Source organism: Sus scrofa, chromosome 13 (assembly GCF_054392235.1).
Source record: "Sus scrofa isolate SSC_HxYL_T2T_F1_AM1 chromosome 13, Sscrofa_HxYL_maternal_Yorkshire_Landrace_v2.0, whole genome shotgun sequence".
Taxonomy (NCBI): Eukaryota; Metazoa; Chordata; class Mammalia; order Artiodactyla; family Suidae; genus Sus; species Sus scrofa.
Window position 1 is genome coordinate 84,765,586 of NC_139395.1, and position 18,617 is coordinate 84,784,202.

Sequence of the window (18,617 nt, forward strand, 5' to 3'; positions counted from 1 at the left end):
TTTATTTTATATTTCAACTTTTGATTTACTTCTAAATGGCACTTACAACCCAAGAATGCTCCAGAGGCATTTTAAGGTAAATCTTGGACTTTTTTTGTTTCATCTGTATCTTCAACAGACGCTTTTCTTATATGTGATTAAAATAACAGCATCATCCCAACAGAGTTCACCGTAATTTCTTCATAGCATCTCATACTTGGTCCCTGTGCAGTGTCCCCCTGGTGTCTCCCAAATGTCTTTTCACACTTGGTTTATTCAAGTCAGGATCCAGCCCAGGTCCTCGAATTGCATTTGGTTGATCAGTCTCTTAAGTCTCTTTTAATCTGTAAGAGTGCCTTCTCCTTCTTCTTCTTCTCCTTCTCCTCCTCCTCCTCCTCCCCCTCCCTCTCCCCTCCCCCCCTCCTCCCCCTCTATTTATTTGTTGGAAAGCCAGATCATTTGTCCTGTGGAATGGCCTCACAGTGTTATTTAATACATTCCTCTGTCCCCTGTACTTCCCGTCGATTACGATTTGGGTCTAGAGCTGGACTTAATCCAGGTCCAGGTTTCCAGGTTTCCAGGCAAGGCTACATCACAGGTAGTGCTATGGGCTTCCTTCCACACCCTGTCAGGAGGTGCACATGCAGAATATTCCACTTTTGGTGATGCTAAGATCAGTCCAGGGGTTCAAGTGCTGTCTGCCTGGTCCTTCTGTCTGTCATGCAGTTCTGTTCGACATTCCGTGGATGTTTCATGCTGGATCCTCCATTTCATTAGAACTCCAATTCTGTTATTTCCTCTGTGCTTATTTGTAGTGGTTCTTTCCTAAAGAATGACTTTCCCTTGTTAGGGTCCCTGAAATATCATTCACACAGGAAGGTGGGATGAGCGCTTCATTCTTAACCCACATTTTCTGTTTCGTTGTGTTTTATCTTTAAATTTTATGGCCACATGCTAGGTATATGGAAGTTCCTGGGCCAGGAATCAAATCCAAACCCCAGCTGCAATGCCACAGCGGCAGCAATGCCAGATCTCTTAACCCACTGTGCTAGGCTGGGGATTGAACCTGTGCCTCCACAGTGACTTGAGCCACTGCAGTCGGATTCTTAACCCACTGCAGCACCGCGGAAACTTCTGCATTTTCTGTGTGTAGAACAATCAGTTGGTGCCTTGGCTACTTCCAGAGGAACAGAGGAAGGTTTTTTCCTTTTGTGTGTCATGAACACATGGATTTTTATAATTTTGAAGTCATTATTCTTTTTGATGTTCAACTTGTCCCATATTTGGCCGGTGGGAGCCCTTCAAACTGGCTTCTGCGTCCTTTCAACCCTCCCCGTCAGCCTTCCCGAGTTGCCTGCCTTTACGGCACCTCAGATATGCCAGGATCATCTTGTACTTGCACTGCACGAGTCCTGTGATCAGCCTTCTCTCCCAGGAGCCCTGGGGCCCTTTTTTGGTAAAAGGTATTTAGAGACCACAGTCTGGGTGCTAAGGAGACACCCCTTTTAGAACTGGCAATACCTCCCTCTGTACTCTGATACCCCCTCATTCTGTCCTATTTATTTCTAGCATATTCCATCTTCTAACCTCCTGGTACATTTACTTGTTCTCACATTGGTCTCCCCCACTAGAATGTCAGCACCAAGGAGGCTTGGTTCTGTTTGTGGCTGGACAGCCCCCCGCCCCCCGCCCCCCGCCAGCATTCAGAGGCACTTAATAAAACATTTGTTGAATGAGTGACTGGTTGGATGGATGATCCTCATCTTCCCCCTCCCCCAGCCTGGAGAGGCTGTTAAGAGGGGTCTGCTCCCTGCCCCCTCTCCTCCACCTCTCTCTTATTTAGATCAGCAGAGTTGGGCAGCAGAAATGTCACACCACTTGGCCCCTGGAGAAGAAAGGGCCAGGCTGGGAAGATTAAAGGCAAGTGTGATGAGATGCTAATTAGTTTTGGGAAGCAGGTGGGGGTGGCAGCAGCCCGTGGCCTCTGGGGCTTTGGGAGGCTGAGGCAGGGATGGAAAAGCAGAATCGAGAGTGGAGCTGGCCTGGATCCCTCTGTGATGGGTTGCTTTCTCTTAGCCCTTCTTTTGGGCTCTGTCACCTCATTTTTGAGGGAAGTCAGATGGCTCTGTGTTTGAAGCCTGGCTTGGCTGCCTCAGTGGCTGTGTGACCTCAGGTGATGCAAGGAACCTCTCTGGGCCTTGGGGCAGAGGAAGTGAGACTCACAGGGAAGGTGAACCCAGGGAGGACCGTGGAGTACAGCTTATGAGGCCAGAGAACAGCTGGTCCTTGTTTGGGGCCACCGTGTAGCCTGGGGCTGCCAGGGACCTGGAGTTGGGCCTCCTGGCTCTGTGCCTGGGCTGATCTGCTCTTTCACTCTTGCTTTCACCTCCTTCAGGGGTCGTGTGCTCTTCCCCATGCTTCCTGGGGCTGCCATTTTTTCAGAAGTAGCCCTGTGAAAATCTGGGGACTGCAAAGGGGGCCCTTGGCAGGTGCAGCTCAGGTAACAGGCAGGCACTTGATGGCTGGAAACCAGGACCCCCAGTCTCCTATCTCAAGTCCTGTCGGGAAAACTGTGCATTTGGGGCTCCTACACCAGCAAAGAATCCATCTTCCAGCTGTGGCCTCCTTCAGCTAAAGTTCGGGGTTCAGCCTTCACTGAACAGCACATCAGTTTGGATACCAGCCAAATGTACCCAGCGGAGTTTGGGGAGTGTATCAACCCATGTTCTGTTTTTCATTCATCCATTCTGCATTTGCTGATCCCCTTGTTCTGCATTGGAACTTAAGATGAGGAAGACACTTGGATTAATCAGGACTCTTTGGGGTTCAAGTTAGCAAAAACCCAAGCCAAAATGGCTTAAGTAAAGAAGGGAATGTATTGGCTAAAGTAACAGAAAATGGATATTTCTGACATCAGGCACAGTTTGTTCCAGGAGCTGAGGTGATCTCATCATCAGGATATGATCAATCTCACCTCCCCACCTTCTCTCTTCCTTTTGGGTGCCATGGTGGCCACCAGCAACTGCATCGGGACACTACTTCTCTGCACCCTGCAGTGCAAAGAGTTCCTAGGACATTGTCCCCGTTTCAGAATTGTCTCTCACTGGGTTGTATGCTTGCTCTGGGCTAGTCCCCGTGGCCAGGGTGGGAGTATGCTGATCAGGGGGCTCTGGGTCAAGGGCCATCCTGAGCTCCACCTGCCTGAGTGCAGGAAGGGGCAGCTTCCCCAGGAAAGTGGGGGTAACGCTGCCAGAGGAAGGGGGGACAGGAGAAGGAAAGAGCAGGGGTCCAGGCAGACCAAGCTCGCAGAGAGTTCATGTTCTAGAGGGGAAGTTGGACTGTGCGTCGGGGAAGAGGTGAGTGCTGAGCACCTACTGTAGACACATGCTCCAGGGTGTGGAACCATCATGCAGAACAGATTGCTGTGCCCAATGCTTGGATGGGGAAACTGAGACTCAGGAAGAGGAGCGTATTCCTCATCTGGGACCTCTTGGGGGCAGGGCCCACGTTCTCCTCTGCTCTCTCCTGCGTGGCACCTGACACAGCACCAGGGAGCTTCACAGTAGGTCTTCTGGGACCCAGGGAACCACCCCCTAAATCAGTTCCAAGTGACTTCTGACTGGATCCCGTGCCCCTCTAGATGGGAACAACCCATGACACTTTGGACTTGGGAAGAATTGGGAATTGAACCAACTGAGGCTCCATGGGGGCAGAGTTAGGATCCTCGAAGGCGTGCGTCCTGTGATCTCTCCTCCCACTATGCATGGTGCGGTCGGAGATGTGCTGTTCACCAGGAGGCCAGGCGTCCCTTGCCTTGGTAAGGGCCTGCAGTGGAGTGGGGAGATTTGGGACGGGGTGGCCTGTACCCTGTCTCGTGTCCCAGGAAGGAGCTGCATGATCTGGCTTGAGTGCCCCTTCCCACCTTCCTGGGCTGGCCCTGAGTGGTCCCTGCCTCCCTCACCTTCAGGATGAAGGGACAAAACTCCCCCATGGAGTTGGTATAAAGGACCTGAATGCTGGCCTTGGTAAGGCCCACACAGGGCTTCCCTGAGCCCCATCTCTGCCAGCAAGCACCGCTGGGTACATTTGGCTGGTATCCATGCTGTGGGGAGCTCTGAGTCTGGGGCCTGCCCTTTTTCTTAAAACCGGCTGATCTGTGAGTGTCAGGGAGGCATTAAAGGTGTGATGGAACCAGATTGAAACTCCTGGATGGAACCAGAAGGGCTGGGAGTTGGTTGAGAAGGGAATCATTGTCTCACTGTGTGATTCTTTTTTTTTTTTTTTGTCTTTTGTCCTTTTTTGGGGGGGGCACACCTGCTGCATATGGAGGTTCCCAGGCTAGGGATCTAATCAGAGCTGTTGCTGCCAGCCTACGCCAAGCCACAACAATGCCAGATCCAAGGCATGTCTGTGACCTATACCACCGCTCATGGCAACACTGGATCCATAACCCACTGAGCGAGGCCAGGAATCGAACCCGCAACCTTGATGGTTCCTAGTCGGATTAGTTTCCACTGCACCACAACGGGTACTTCTGATTCATTTTTATTAACTGCTGACTCTGGTTACTCAAAATCTCCCTGCACCGTCCATAGTAGTACTCCTGCACCTGGTGACACTGGGCCCAGGCCTGGAGGTGGGATTATTGCAATGTTGGGCATGGGCAGGAAGTCTGCATGTAGGACCAGCCTCCGCCTTTCTCAAGGGAGGCCCAGCTGCTGGCAGTCTGTGGATTCCTGAGAGGGTGTCTGGCCCCAGCCTGATGCAGCAGTGGGGCTTCAGAGGTTTGGAGAATGGACTGAGGAAGCATGAGCAGCACTGCCTCGGTGGGAGGGGGAAAGTGCCTGGGGCCCAGTCCACCACTGCAAGGTCCCTACTCCATGACCCTGAGCCAGCTGCTATGTCTACCTGTCTCTGAGTGTAATGCTGCTTGCCCTGCCCACCTGAGGGGCCAGGCTGGGGGTCAGAGAGGAGGCTAAGTGTGTGTGACACAGGAAGGGATACCACCTACATTTATTGAGCTCTTGCTGGATCCCTGGAAGACTCACATGTGACCCAGGCAGTTGGGTGGACTCACTCGTTATTCTGTGTTAAAAATGAGGGTGAGTGTAGCGGGTTGGGGTGAAGTAGCTGGGCTGCCGTCTCAGCACTCTATGCTACTGACCCCATCAGGTGCCTGTGCTGACCTCAGGGACACAGGATGAGTGGATTCTGTCCTTGTCTGCAGGGGCTTCCAGTCCCGGAGGTGGGTAGATGATCTCAATCTAGTATGAAAAGCGCGAGTGAGACCCAGAAGGTAAGGACTCCAGCGAGCAGGCATCTCTGAAGGCCAGCAAACCTCCCTGTACCTGTGCTGAAAAGTTCAAGGAGCCAAGCCAGAGAGGAGGGGCACTGGGGGAGAGCAGTAGTGCTAAGGCCTGGGGTCTTGAGCCTAGGGAGGAGGGAAGGTGGTTGGTAGGTTTTGGCAGAAGAAGGGGTGGCAAGGTGAACACTTTGGGAAAAGGACAGGATTTGGGGATGGAGGTTTGCCCCAGGGTCCCATCCACCCAGGAACCGATCTCCCTAGGCTGGAGCTGTGGGGAGGAAGGGCCTTGCCGCCACGGCGGCGGCTTGGCTCCAGGGAGGATTATCTATTTTAGCAACTGGGGAGGGCGGAGGCAGGGAGCGCCCAGCCTCTGCCAGTTAGCGCTAGCTGCTCGAGGAGTGCGGAGCGGTGCCTGGCTCTGCTCTGCACGGGGACATTGGCTTCGGAGGGCAGGCAGCAATGCTGGCAGTGTCACTCAAGTGGCGGCTGGGCGTGGTGAGGCGGCGGCCCAAAGGTAAGGGGCCCCAGGGCTGGGCCACCTGGGTGGATGGAGGGCGGAGGCCGAGGGGCCCTGGGGATTCTGGGCTTCCCCTCCAGGCCATGTTACCCCTTGCTCCGCCTCGAACCCATCTTTCTGGCGCTTTTGGGTCTCTCTGCTGCCTGCATCCCTCTCAGTCCTGGGTCTTGTCTCTGGATCTGTGCATGTGATTCCTTCCTCTGCCCAGGCGTCCTGCCACTTTCCCCATCTCTCCACTCTCTCCATCTTTGTCTGAGTCTCTCTAACTCTTTCTTTCCACATCTGTTTCTTTGTCTGGTGCTCTCCCTCGATTTCTCTCGCTCCTTCCATCCCTCTCTCGTTGTGCCTCCCTCCATCTCTCTCTCTCTCCCTCCCCTGTCCCTCCCTCCCTCCCCCTACCTCCTCTTTCTCTCCCTCTCCCTCTCTCCTCCCCCATCTTTGGTTCTCCCTGACCTGACCTCTGCTGCTCCTTGTCCTCTCCCTCTGTCTTGCTCTTTCTTTCTCTGTCCCTCTCTACATCCTCTCGCAGTCTCTCTCTGTGACTGTTTCCCTTGCTCTCTACTTTTCTGTGCCACCACCTCCTTTCTGTGCCATTGTCCCTGGTGGCCTTTCCTTTCCTCCTGGTTCAGGGGCTGTCTGGATGGAGCTGGGCCAGTGGAGGGGTGTGTGTGTGTGCACGTGTGCGTGCAGGGTAAGGGGTTGTGGTGGGGTGTAGTGTTGGGCAGGGGGGCCACAAGGAAATGTAGGACTTGGACCCAGGTGAGGCTGAGACCCATGGTGTGCAGGGTCCTTCCCTGTGCTCAGGCCCCAGGAGGAGGCTCTGGGAGGGGGCCAGGCTATGGTGGGAGTGAGTGGGGAGGAGTGTTCAGGGCTTGGAGTCAGGCCCCCCAGGCTATGTTACCCCAGGTCTCCCTGTGGCCTCCCTGTGCTGCTGTCTCATTGGCAACATGGGATGGGGGAGGGGTGGTTTTCTGGTCTGTGGTTCAGACCGCAGAACCAAGAATCATACCTTTCACAAGAACAACAGTGACTGACATTAATTCAGCAGCACTGTATTAGGTGGTGCATCAGCTCATTAATTCCTTTGTAACAGCCCTGCAAGGTTGGCTCTAGCCTTATCCTGAATGTACACAGTGGGAAACCGAGGCACAGAGAGGTTAAGTAACTTGCTTGTGGTCACACAGTGGATGACAGAGGGCTCTAAGCCCTGCATTGGCCATGGGCAGCTGGTAGTCTGACATTCCTGAGGTCCCTGGAAGCTCCTTTCATGGGGACAGAGAAGCCAGTGCCTGGAGATCATCAGCAATGGGATTTTCCTTGGGGCTTCCCAGAGGCCCTGTGCTGGGACTGTTCCCAAGAGAAAAGCCACCTCCCCCGCCAAGGCAGTTGTGCCATGCCAGCCTGGGGAGATAGATAGACATCCTGACCGGCTCCCGATTGGAGTGTCCCCAGGGTCTGGAGAGTAGCCAGCTACATGCTGTGGATCGGGTTCTGTCTCTCAGAGAAGCAACGTGTGCCTGTATTGTCCCCGACAGACTGGATTCAAGTCGTGCCCCTGGCTCTTACTTCTGTGTGGCTCACTCAGAACCTTGGTTTCCTCATCAGTAAAATGTACCCAAGAAGATCCACCCTCCTGAGATTGCAGTGATGATGTGAGAAGATTGGAGCAGGGCCTGCCACACAGTAGACACCTGTCTACTGGTCATTTCGAATATTATCTTCCCATCAGGGGCCCAGCTTCCTCCCCTCCCATAAACACACACATCACGAATGCTAGGGTGGTTGTGTCTGGGACCAGCAAGCCCCTAACAGGAAAGAAGCCAAGAAAGCAGAAGGGAGCCCACCCTGATGGTCTGAGGGCACACTGAGCTTATGGGAGCCAGGTGCTGTCACCTCTCTCCACTCCTCTGGGAGCTTGAAAGGAGACAGAGGCCCCATTGGCTGTACTATGAGCCTGCATATCCATTTAAAAGGGGGAGTTCCCTGGTGGCACAGAAGTTTAAGGATATGGCGTCATCACTGCAGTGGCTTGGGTTGCTCCTGTGGTATGGATTCAATCCCTGGCCCAGGAACTTCTGCATGCTGTGGGTGTGGCCATAAAAAAAAAAAAAAAAAGGAACCACCCAGAAGAGGGATTCAAGAGACTGGGGGGAGGGGAGGTGTTTCTTCTTTTCCGAAGTATTTTTTTTTTTAATGGGTAAGGACATGTCGTCCCACTTCCAGCCCACAGTTTTTAATAGACCTTCCTATTTCCCCTCTTTTCTGAATAAGACCCCCAAGTTCCCACCCTGAGATGGCTTAAGGGGGAGTTCCTGAGCCGCACAGCCGCCTGCACACCCTGAAGGTGTTGTCTGTGCCCCCCAGACTGGGATTTGAAGCTTTGCTTAAATCCAGGAGCAGTGCTCCCTCCCAGGGCTGGGACTGGGAAAAGTAGGGATTCAGACCTGGCTGGCCCCCCAATTTCAGCCACAGCCTGAGAGGCTGAGGGAGCTCCTGTGCGCACAGTGATGGACGCGCCTCTGCCCTTCTGGATGGTCTGTGCCCACCCTGCCCGCCTCAGTCCTGACAGTGGCCTTTGTTTCTGCATCTGGACAGTGGGAGGCAGGGACCTGGGAAGGGGAGGAGCCTGCAGGGCTGGCCTGACTCTAACACCCAAGTGCTGGACCCTGGGCCAAGCTTGGGTCTCTGGAGGCTTAAAATGGTTGCATTCAATTTAGAGAGTGAAAGATTCACTGTGATAGGTGCTGATGCAAGGGAGGCAGGATATGCAGGTCCTGGAGCCACCTGCCAGGTGTGTGCAACCAGGGTGCGTGCCTTCACCACTCTGGGCCTCTGTTTTCCCATCTGTGAAATGGAGCTAACATGGGACCCTTCCTCAGTGAATGCTTGCGAGGACAACCGAGGTGATACTTTTAAAGCGCCTGGTGTCAGGGCCCCAGAAGGAGGTCACTTGTATCTCCTGACCCAGAGGACTCAGACCTGGGGAGAAATGATGTGTAGATGATGTCAGGGCATCAGTGAAGGTTGAGGGGGTGGTTGTGCGGACAAGAGAAGGAAGCGATTTATTTTGCTTGTGAGTGGTCAGGGGATGTTCCCAGAGTGGGGTCTTTAAGGATGAGTAGGAGTTTTCCAGGTAGCTGGGGGAGGAAGAGAGGTTTTAGGCAAAAGCAGCAGCGTGTATAGATGCCTGGAGGTTTGAAAGAGCCATGGAAAGTCCTTGAGCAGCAGAGAATGGAGGACAGCTCTGGATATTAGAACAGGCTCTGCTACTCTGCAGACTGCAGGCGAGGAGGCAGGAAGGGGCTGGGCGAGGGTCCAGGTGAGAGGTGACCAGCTAGGGCTGCTGGGTGCAGAGTTGATGAGTTGAGGTAGGAGAATGCCCTGTGCCATCCACTCATTCACTGGGTATCCACTGAGCGCCTGTCATGTGCCAGCTACTGTTCTAGGCCCTGGGGGTGCATCAGGGACCAAGACTGACAAAAACCTCTGCCCTTGTGGAGCTGACATTCCAGGAGGAGGGACAGCCAAGGAACAAGACAAATTAAGGGACATAAATGGTGGTGACACATGCATGAAGGAAGAAAAGGCTGGGAGAGGGATGGGAGTGTCAGTGGGGGTACAGCTTTAAATGGGGTGTTCGGGGAAGGCCACACTGAGAAGGCGACATTAGAACAAAGCCCTGATGGAGCCAGGGAGCTCTCCAGGGGAAGAATGTGGCCAGCAGAGGCCACAGCCAGTGCAGAGGTCCTGGGGTGTGGGCATGTTGGGTGTCCCCAGGCCTGCAAGTCTGAAGCAGAGGGTATACAGGGGTGGGGGCCTCTGCTCTGGCCCCTGCAGTCCTGGAGGAGCCATGGCACTTGAGGGATGATGAGGTCGTTAAGGATAGTAATCCCCCCCCAGCGGGGCGGCTGAGCGGGGCCTGGAGCGTGAGCTCTGTCTGCCGCGCCCCCTCCGAGGCACACATCTGTGATGAATTATTCACTCCTTCCTTCCCCTCCGTGATGAGACTTTCCTCTGTCTGCCTCTTGCCTCCACATCCGGTTCCCGGCGTTTCTTACACTGCGGCAGCTGCTTTGGGGTCTCACATGTGACTCTCAATGTGGAAATGAGCCCCCTCTCCAGTGCTCAGACAGCACCCCCTCCCAGCTTCCACCCTCCTCCAGGCTGGGGTCCCCAGAAGTTCAGATCAGCTACAATATCTGGAGACCCTGGACTTCTCCTTTCTCAGGGAGCCAGGGATTAAACTGTCAGGCCTGGAATAGTTCCTGGAATCCTAGCAGCCTGAAGTGAATCTCTGGTCTTCTTCTTTGTTCCTCAAGCTTTTATTGAGCACTTGTTGTTTGTGGGGGCGGGGAGAGCATGCTCAGTACCTCACATGTACTTTCTCATCCTCACCAGAGTCCTGTGAGCCGTGAACTAAGTCACCCCATTTTGCAGGTGAGGAAACTCAGGCTCAAAGAGGAAGTGACTTTCCAATTTTCATGGTCACACAGCCAAGAAAGAAAGTCCCAACCCAAATGTGTCACCACTGGAGTGTTTCTCCATAGTCAGTTAACTGGCCTCCTTGCCAGGAGCAGCCCACTCCCCACCGGCCCCCTCCCTGCCCCCCTCATTCCCAGCACATAGCTACTGGTCTGTCTTCCCCAGGCTCTCCCAAGGTTCACTGCCCTCCTGGTGCTCCCCCACCCTAGGACAGCCCTGCAGACAGTGATGGGGTCCTCCAGGGTTCCCCCTGCAGGCTGAACAGCTGTGTCACCCACCAGAACCAGTGCTGAAGTGATGGGCTAACATCCCCACATAGTCTCTGATGATGGCTTGAATGTTCCATTTGGCAGGACCTTCTGCCTGTCTTAATTGCCAGATAATTGTGAAGGCTGTCGGCCCTGTCTCCTCCCTGGGGAGACGGCTTGATGAAACAGAAGGAATGTCCATGAGACAGGAGACTGAGGCTGGCCCCACTCTCCGTGGTCCTAAAGGGGTCCCCTGCTCCTCCTGGCCTCGGTTTCCCCTCTGTGCCCCACTCTGTTCTACTGGGGCCAGAAGCCTCCTCACCCCCTCCCCATCCGCCTGCTTGCTCTCCTTGGGCTGACCTTGTCTCTCCAGCCCCCGCATTTTACTGTCTTGGCCAAGGTGATGATGACTCATAAGCAGATGTGTGGGCAGAGGGGCGGGCACTTAATTTCTGCAACCTCTTACAGCCTCACAACTGGGGCGGCTGGGGTCTCTGCAGATGACCTTGGGGATGGACACTGCCCCTCACTGCATCTTGGTGCCCCGTTGGCAGAAGGGTCTGTCAAGGGAGGTTTGTGTGAGGTTTGGACACAGCCCAGGTGGTTTGGAGCCCAAGCCGGCAGCTGAGGTGTGGAGGTCCCAGGTTGGCAAGGTTGGAGCTGAAGCAGCCCCCAGAACCTACAGGTCATCTGCCTGCCCCAGCCCACACTTGTAACCCCATTTTACACATGAGAAGGTCGAGGCCAGTTTTGCTCAAGGTCACCTAGCCAGTCAGAGGTGGAGAGGGGACCCGAACCCAGGGTCCCCCTCTTAGGCCCCAAGCTTCTGCTGGAGGAGGGGTTGTGCAGGGTAGGAGGGACAGACTGGAATGTTCATCACACTGGCTCATCTGGGGAGAGGAAGCGGGGGACATCTGGTGGGTTGACAGTGGGACTGAGGGATGCCCGAGGGCTTTGGAGACCCATATGGGGCACCAACCAGCTGGAGGATGCCCCAGAAAGTGACCGTGGGGCAGCCCTGGGGGACTTGCAGGCTTTGGCCTGGCAGAGGAGGGATTAGGGCTATTGCATTCCCAGGGGAATGGGAGTGTGAGGTCTTGGTGGGGAGTGCACAGGAAATGGGCTCAGGGGAGGGGAGAATGCAGGGAGATGAGGCTGCAGTTGTGGGGGGTTGGATACCAGGCGGCCACCTCCCAAGGTTTCTTCCTAAATGATGCTGAGGGGGCCATGGAAGGGTTGCATGGAATGTCTCAGCTGGCAGGTAGCTGGTGCTGGCCCAGAAACCTCAAGGTCAAGCCTTGTCGTCAAATCAGTGCCCTCTGCCAGGGCCCACCCCCACCTTGCAGCCCCTGAACCCCCACCCCCACCAGTGGATCCTGCTGCCCAGATTTCACTGGTATATTCTCACCTGGGCTGTGTGGGCTCTTTGGATGGACCTTCCCAAATTTTCTCCCTGCCTGAGCTTCCACCACCACTGAGTCTGCAACTCTAGGGTCTCTTTCAAATAGTCCAGCTGGAAACCATGGAATAAGACTGTCACACAAAGCCCCTTTGAACTTGTGCCACTACTGGGTTGGAATTAAGGTTTTGTAGTCAAACACCTATTTGCTGTCTCCTGCTCCTCTGTACTCTTGTTTCCTGTCTGTAAAACAGGCGACTGTGGCAGCATCAAGGGCCCGAAGCAAATGCCACTGGAGGTGAGAAGTGCACTGACATTCAGAGGAGCTTAAAGAGTCCAGGCCCAGGAGAGGCCCTCGAAGTGGGAGGGGAGCTGGTGGGTCCCCCCCAAAGCCACATTCAGACTCTGCGCTGTGGCCTCTCCTGCCAGGTCCAGACCACCCCCTGAGTCTCTTCAGGGTGGTCCTGAGGCAGGGGCTTGGAGAGCCACAGGGAGGCAGGCCCTAGCTCAAGATAACAGAGTAACTTTCATCCTTATGATTTCAGGAAAAGGGTGGGCTGCTCAGGAGGCGGTGAGCTCCCTGTTTGTGGAGGTATGCAAGCTCTACCAGACAGCAGAAAGAATTCCTGCATCAGACTGAAGTGTTAAGAGAGTTACTTATCCATTTCTTTATGATATAGCAATCCAGAGGTTATGTTTAGTCATCATTTATTTCTCGTTCATTCATTCAGCAAACCCTTATTTAGTGCTTACCATGTTTGAGGCCTGGCTGCTGGCATAGGGTCAAAATCAGAGCAAGACAGTCGAGGGTCCCCTCTTTAGCAGAAAAGAACTGTTGAGCAGATGTATTGAAGGGCAAAGAAGACCAGCTGGCATGATCAGGGTGGGCTTCATGGTGGAGGTGGCATTTAGGCTGGGGTCTAAGGATGAAGAGGGAAGGGGGGGTTCCAGGCAGAAGGAAGAGCCCGTGTAAGGGACCCAAGAATGGAGCATCTTTTTCTGATGATCGGACCCTCGGCCCATCCTCACTGGGGCCCTTGGCCAAGTCCCTCCTTCCTCTGGGTTGTTTCCCCTCTGTAAACCAGGAGCAGCAGTGCCCACCCCCAAGGGCCCTTGAAAGACTCTGTGAGACACTGGACTTAATAAAGTGATAAAACCATGTGTAAATGCCCTTTCTCTAGCGTTTACAGAGGGTGCTGCTTGGCCTAGAGGTGGATGGGGCAGTCCGGGGATAGTGTTGGCCGCAGGCTGAAATGGGCCAGCCTCTGGCATCACTTGGATGCTGAGGGCACAGGATGAGGGCTGCGCCGGCCCCTCCCAAAGCCTCATCTCCAGCCGCAAGGGGGCGGTGCTGTCCTCTGTGCTCCACTCCTGTCCTGCTCCTGACAGCTGCATCCTGTGGTTGCACTGGGTGTCCTGTGTCCCCTGCCAGCATCCCACTGAGGTCTCGGGAGAGCCCACCCCTCCTTAAGTGTCATCCACACGGTGGCCACAGTGCTGGGACACCCCATTCGGTGTATTCTCTATCCCAAGTCTCAATCTGTCAGGATCCACACCCTTTGCCTGTCTAGCCCACCTGCTGGCCCACCTTTGACCCCAGCCATGCAGGCTGGTTCCTCTCCCTACCAACCCGCATACCTTCCCCCTCCCACCCTTGGCCCAGGCTGCCCCTCTGCCTAAAATGCCCTTCCTGCCTCATCTTTGAGGGTTTGACTCTTGTGTCCCTCAAGGCTTAGCTCAGACACCACCACTAGGCAGCTTTCCCTGACTCCTCTTGGAGTGACCTTGACTCTTTGGCCCCCTTTGCTGTGTGTGGACTTGCAGTGGATCCTCTGAGTATAGTCCCGTGAGAGACACTGATGTTCTGCATCTACATCATGCGATGTTCTCAGCACAGAGTTGGTCCTGTGTGAGCAGTATCTGGACCTCGAACCCAAGTCTCTTGACTCCCAGCCCAAGGTTCTCTCCAGGGCTGGACATGTGTGGAGTTTGAGGAGAGACAGCCTTGGTGTCCTGACACCCTGTGATGAGGACGCATGATGGGGCTGAGCCCTGACAGCCTGCCCTTTATTTCCTGTTTTTGCTCAGGCAGCAAGAGGACAGGGGGGCCCTTGTGGGGAGGAGGTTGACTGAGGTCTGCTGAGGCCCCAGCCCCCACCCAGGGGCTCTCTCAGCACCCAGTTCCGTTAGTTTTCTAAAGACCTTGGCTGACTTCATTCTTCTCTCCCTCTCAGCCCTTCTATGGCTCCCCAGTATCTTTAGGAGAGAGCTTCGACGACTTTTTTTTTCTTCGCCTTTTTTAAGGCCACTCCTGCGGCATATGGAGGTTCCCAGACCAGGGGTTGAATTGGAGCTACAGCTGCCAGCCTACACCACAGCCACAGCAATGCCAGATCTGAGCTGCATCTGTGACCTACACCACAACTCTTGGCAATGCCAGATCCTTAACCCACTGAGCGAGGCCAGGGATCCAACCTGCAACTTCATGGTTCCTAGTCGGATTCATTTCTGCTGTGCCAGGACATGAACTCTGCTTCAACTTCTTAACATGCCATTCGGGCCACCTATTTATTCTTTAGTTTTAATCCCAGGCCCCGGGGCTTGAACTGAATTCCTCAGTTCATAGCACTCAGGGTCCTGGGCCAGCCTGGTACCTGCTCTTGACTATTTTATTTTTTCCTTCCTCATGCCCTGTCCCCACTCCTAGTTACCTCCCTTGAAACTGTCACTGAAGTAGGGCTTTGCAGTGCCTGTGCTCTTGCAGCACATGCAGTGCTTTCTGTATGTTTTCCGTTTATATAAATGATGTTGCAGGCGTATCTCATTCTCTTGATCACACACTTGCTGCCCTGCCTCCCCTCTTCCCCACTCTGTCCCCCCTTCTCCTCCTCCGTCTCCTTTCCTTTCCCCCTCCACACTATGTTTCTAAACCCGTCCACGTGGCTCTGCTTTTAGGTGCGTGTCCTCCATGGGGTGTGGACAGTGTTACCCGTCCCCTTCCCCAGCCCCCTTTACCAGCTATGTTTCCATTCCCCTTCACAAGCACTGAAGCGGAGTTCCTGTTGTGGCACAGCAGAAACGAATCCAACTGGGAACCATGAAGTTACAGGTTCGATCCCTGGCCTCGCTCAGTGGGTTAAGGTTCTGGCATTGCCAAGACTGTGGTGTAGGTCTCCTAGGGCCCGCCCTTGGAGAACTTCCAGGAGGGAGCTTGCTGGGTCTCTCCACGCTGCCTGGGTTTGCCCTAGCAGCACCCCTGCCTCTCTATCTCCCCGATGCCCACCATTCTGGTCTCACCTGCATTTCTGTGTTTGCTGCCCTGAGGTTAGCAGCAAGGCATCGTTTCCCTTCACGTGCTTACCAGCGAGTCAGTGGTCCTGCACTAACTGTTTCCTTCGCGCTCTGTGCCGGGCCTTTTCATCGTTGTGCCCCCTTTTCTTTTTCTTCGTATTTTACCTCACGATGTGTCCTGGCTCCATGCTTCTGACCTCTACCCCCCACAGGTCCCTGGACTCGTAAGGCTGGCCGTTGGCATCGAAGGGAAATGGGCTCAGAGCAGGAAGGGACTGGCCTGAGGCACAGAGGCAGTTGGCTTCCAGGTTTCCAGCCCCCGGGGTGCCTGGCCCATCCCATCCCCCCACATCCACGCCATCCAGATCCTTGCAGCACATTCCCTCCAATGCCACTTGGAAACAGATCAGAACATGCAGGACCAACTTGAAACTTCCAGCCTCTCCCCTCGCTGCACCTGGAGCAGGATCCTAACTCCTCTCCTACTCCCAGAACACCCACAGTTGCCAGGAGACTTTTTTCTGCAGCCGCCCTTGGTTCCTTCCCATCCTGTCCCTGCCTGGAGCCACCACCTCCCCGGAGAGGCTCCCTGACCCCGCCTCGTTGTCCTCACCCCCCTCATCCTTCTGCTTCGTCCCGATGCCTTACCTGTATTTGCAGGTTTTCCTCCTTTGATTTCTGTCCCTCCCCTAGACCAGCAGCCTGAGAGGCAGGTGCTCCATCTCCTTTGCCCACTTGGAAACCTCAGGCCCAGCTTAGTTTCTGGCAGGTGGCTGGTGCTTTGGGGTGACTGAGTGACTGAGAGGGGTTGGGGGTGCTCACACTAACCACCTTCACAGGCCCTATACTCTGGTTTTCCAGGTGTGTTGTTTATTCACTGAGTTTCTCACAAATCCCTGTGAGGACAGACAACTTCGTTATTAAGAAAAGGAGCCTGAGGCTCGGAGAGGCCCCCTGCTCAGCTATGGCTCCATATTTCTCCTCTAGGAGGGAAGCCCTTACAGGTATCAGAAGCATGGAGGCCAAGAGGAGGCCCCAAAGAGCTACCCATCTGTGGCCAGGCCTGGGCCAGTGGCCCCTTGGCCCTCCCTCATCAGAGGATTTAGAGAAAACCCCCAGGAGCAGCAGCTTGGGGTCCCCCCAGTCCCTCTTTCTTCCTGTATGTGTGAGTGTGCATTTCCCAGGGGGCTGTGGGTAGGGTGTTTGTATAGGTGGCATCAGCAGGGCCTGGGTTTGAATCCCAGCTTACTCCCCACCTCTGGGCCCCTCTTTCCTCATCTCCGAAGTGGGGGTGTGGTGGGGGTGAAATGAGTAAATATGTGGAAAACACTGAAACTGTGGCCCAGCATGGCTTCCGTGTGCAGAACCGCCTCCTGTGGCTCCTCTCACTCCTTGAGGCTTGCTCTTCCCTGGTTTCTGCACACAGCCCGTCGTGCTTTGCTCTTGCTGCCGCCTGAGACCCCGTGGCCTTGCCTGCCCACTTGCCCTCCAGGGCTGGAAGCGTGCTGTGGTGAGGGTGCTGGAAATTGACAGGTGCTACCCAGTGAAGTGGGCCCTGCCACTCTGCCTGGGCTGCCCTGAGATCAGGTGATGGGCATTGGGGCTGGGGGAGTGGGGCCACAGCCAAACAGTGCCTCCTAAGAGGGGTCACCTAGTGGCCCTCCCTGTAGCAAGTGGGATCACAGACTGGTCTTGGCATCTACATCTGTCAGGCGGGGATGATCATGCCCCCCCTTGTGGGAATGTCTGACAGCCAGGAGAGGGAAGTGACTGGCCTGGCCTGATCCCCGGGGTGGATGAGGAGGAAGGGAGAAGCAATGGAATGGCAATAAAGGTTTATCTCTTGTCCCCGAGTCTCCATCTCTGCCTCCTTCCCACCCAGACTTCATTTCCTGCTGTCATTCAGGGCCCCTGGCAGCTCAGGACACTGTCCTCTGGCTATGGTTATGATGAGCATCCCTGAGAGGTGCCTGAGAGGCCGGGTCCCAGCCCTGCTGTGCTCGGTGGGGACGGGGGCCGGGGGGACCTCAGATGCCGCTCTCTCTGGGTCTCGGTTTTCCCATCTGTGCAGCGTGGGGTCCATTCCTACTTGTGGGGGGTCACTGCCCCAGGTCGGCTGGGCCAGGGATGCCAGGGTCCTGCAGTGAGGATGGCCCATCAGCTGTGGTGCCAGGGGGCCCCCCATTAGGACTTGCTCAGAGGAAAAGAAAAAAAAAAAAAAAAAAGAGATGCTGAGAGGACCTTGCAGGCCTGGCCAGTGTGGGGTAGAAGTCCAGGGTATGTGCTGAGTGGGCTTTCCAAAGGCTCCTCACAGTAGAGAGGCAGAGGTTTTAAAAGAAATGACTTGCTCAGAGTCACAAGGTTCTTGGATGGCAGAGCCAGGCTTTGAACCTGGGTGCATCTGACCTGTGTTCTCAGGAACCTTGGGGTTCTGCCTCTCTGGCCTGTATCCACTCTTGGTGGGAAAGTGGATAGATAAATGCTTTCTGATGAAGTATGTGGACTCCCCAGCCCTGGAGGTGCTTTTATTATTCCCATTGTGTAGCAGAAGAGGCTGAGGCCCAGAGAGGTCTGGATGTATGCCCCAGGTCACACAGCACTCACTCCTCCAATTGTCTTACAAAATCTGAGGATGTGGTGGCGTCAGGGTCTGTCCTGGCCTCGGTCAGCGGCCCTGCCACCATCCCCAGGATCCCCCAGGTGGGTCATCCAGAGCATTGGAAATAAGGAACATTCAAAACTCTGTGACCAGGAGCCACTGGCGGCCTGAACTTCTAGCAGACATGGCTTCTAGCCACGGTGCATGTCCAGCCATCTGTCCCCCTTTGACTCTGCTTCCTTGAGGTGTGGCTGTGGTGGATGAGAGGGGTGGTCTTTGGGTAGGGTCTAGCAGCAGCTTCGCCTACTCTGAGCTCCCGGAAGGGGTCCTGCTGCTCATTCCCAGGCCGTCCTCCCTTCTCCTTCCAAGGAGCTCCGAGTCTGAGGGCCTCCTACCCTCGCTCTACAACTGTCCACATCTCCCTTTGCCTTCGCCTGTAGGATGAAAGCCAAATTCATAATACAGCACTTCTTTTCTTTTTTTTAGGGCCGCATCCGCAGCATATGGAAGTTTCCAGGCTAGGGGTCGAGTTGGAGCTGCAGCTGCTGGCCTACACCACAGCCACTTGGGATTCGAGCCACATCTGCAACCTACACCACGGCTCATGGAAACGCTGGATCCTTAACCCCCCGATCAAGGCCAGGGATTGAACTGGCATCCTCATGGATACTAGTCTGATTCATTTAAGCTGTGCTACAACGGGAACTCCTCAATACAGCACTTCTTACGCTTTGTGTGCATCCCCTTGGGAGCAGGTTTAAATGCAGCTTTTGGTTCAGCAGGCCCAGGTGGAGCCT

General features: G+C 54.9%; 1 protein-coding gene across 6 annotated transcripts in view; it reads left to right on the forward strand.

Annotated features, from left to right (window-relative positions):
* Window positions 1-18,617, forward strand: part of GRIP2 (glutamate receptor interacting protein 2) — a 146,268-nt gene that overhangs the window by 33,482 nt on the left and 94,169 nt on the right. For 5 of the 6 annotated variants that reach the window (XR_014823870.1, XR_014823871.1, XM_013982004.3 and 2 more), the window contains exon 1: window positions 5,659-5,798. The exons of the other annotated variant lie outside the window; for it this stretch is intronic. Coding sequence is in view for 3 of the 5 variants with exons in the window: in XM_013982004.3 (XP_013837458.3) it covers window positions 5,744-5,798 (55 nt within the window). In the remaining 2 variants the exon portion in view is untranslated. Of the gene's footprint in view, window positions 1-5,658; window positions 5,799-18,617 lie in introns of those variants that run through there. 6 annotated transcript variants of the gene reach the window in all.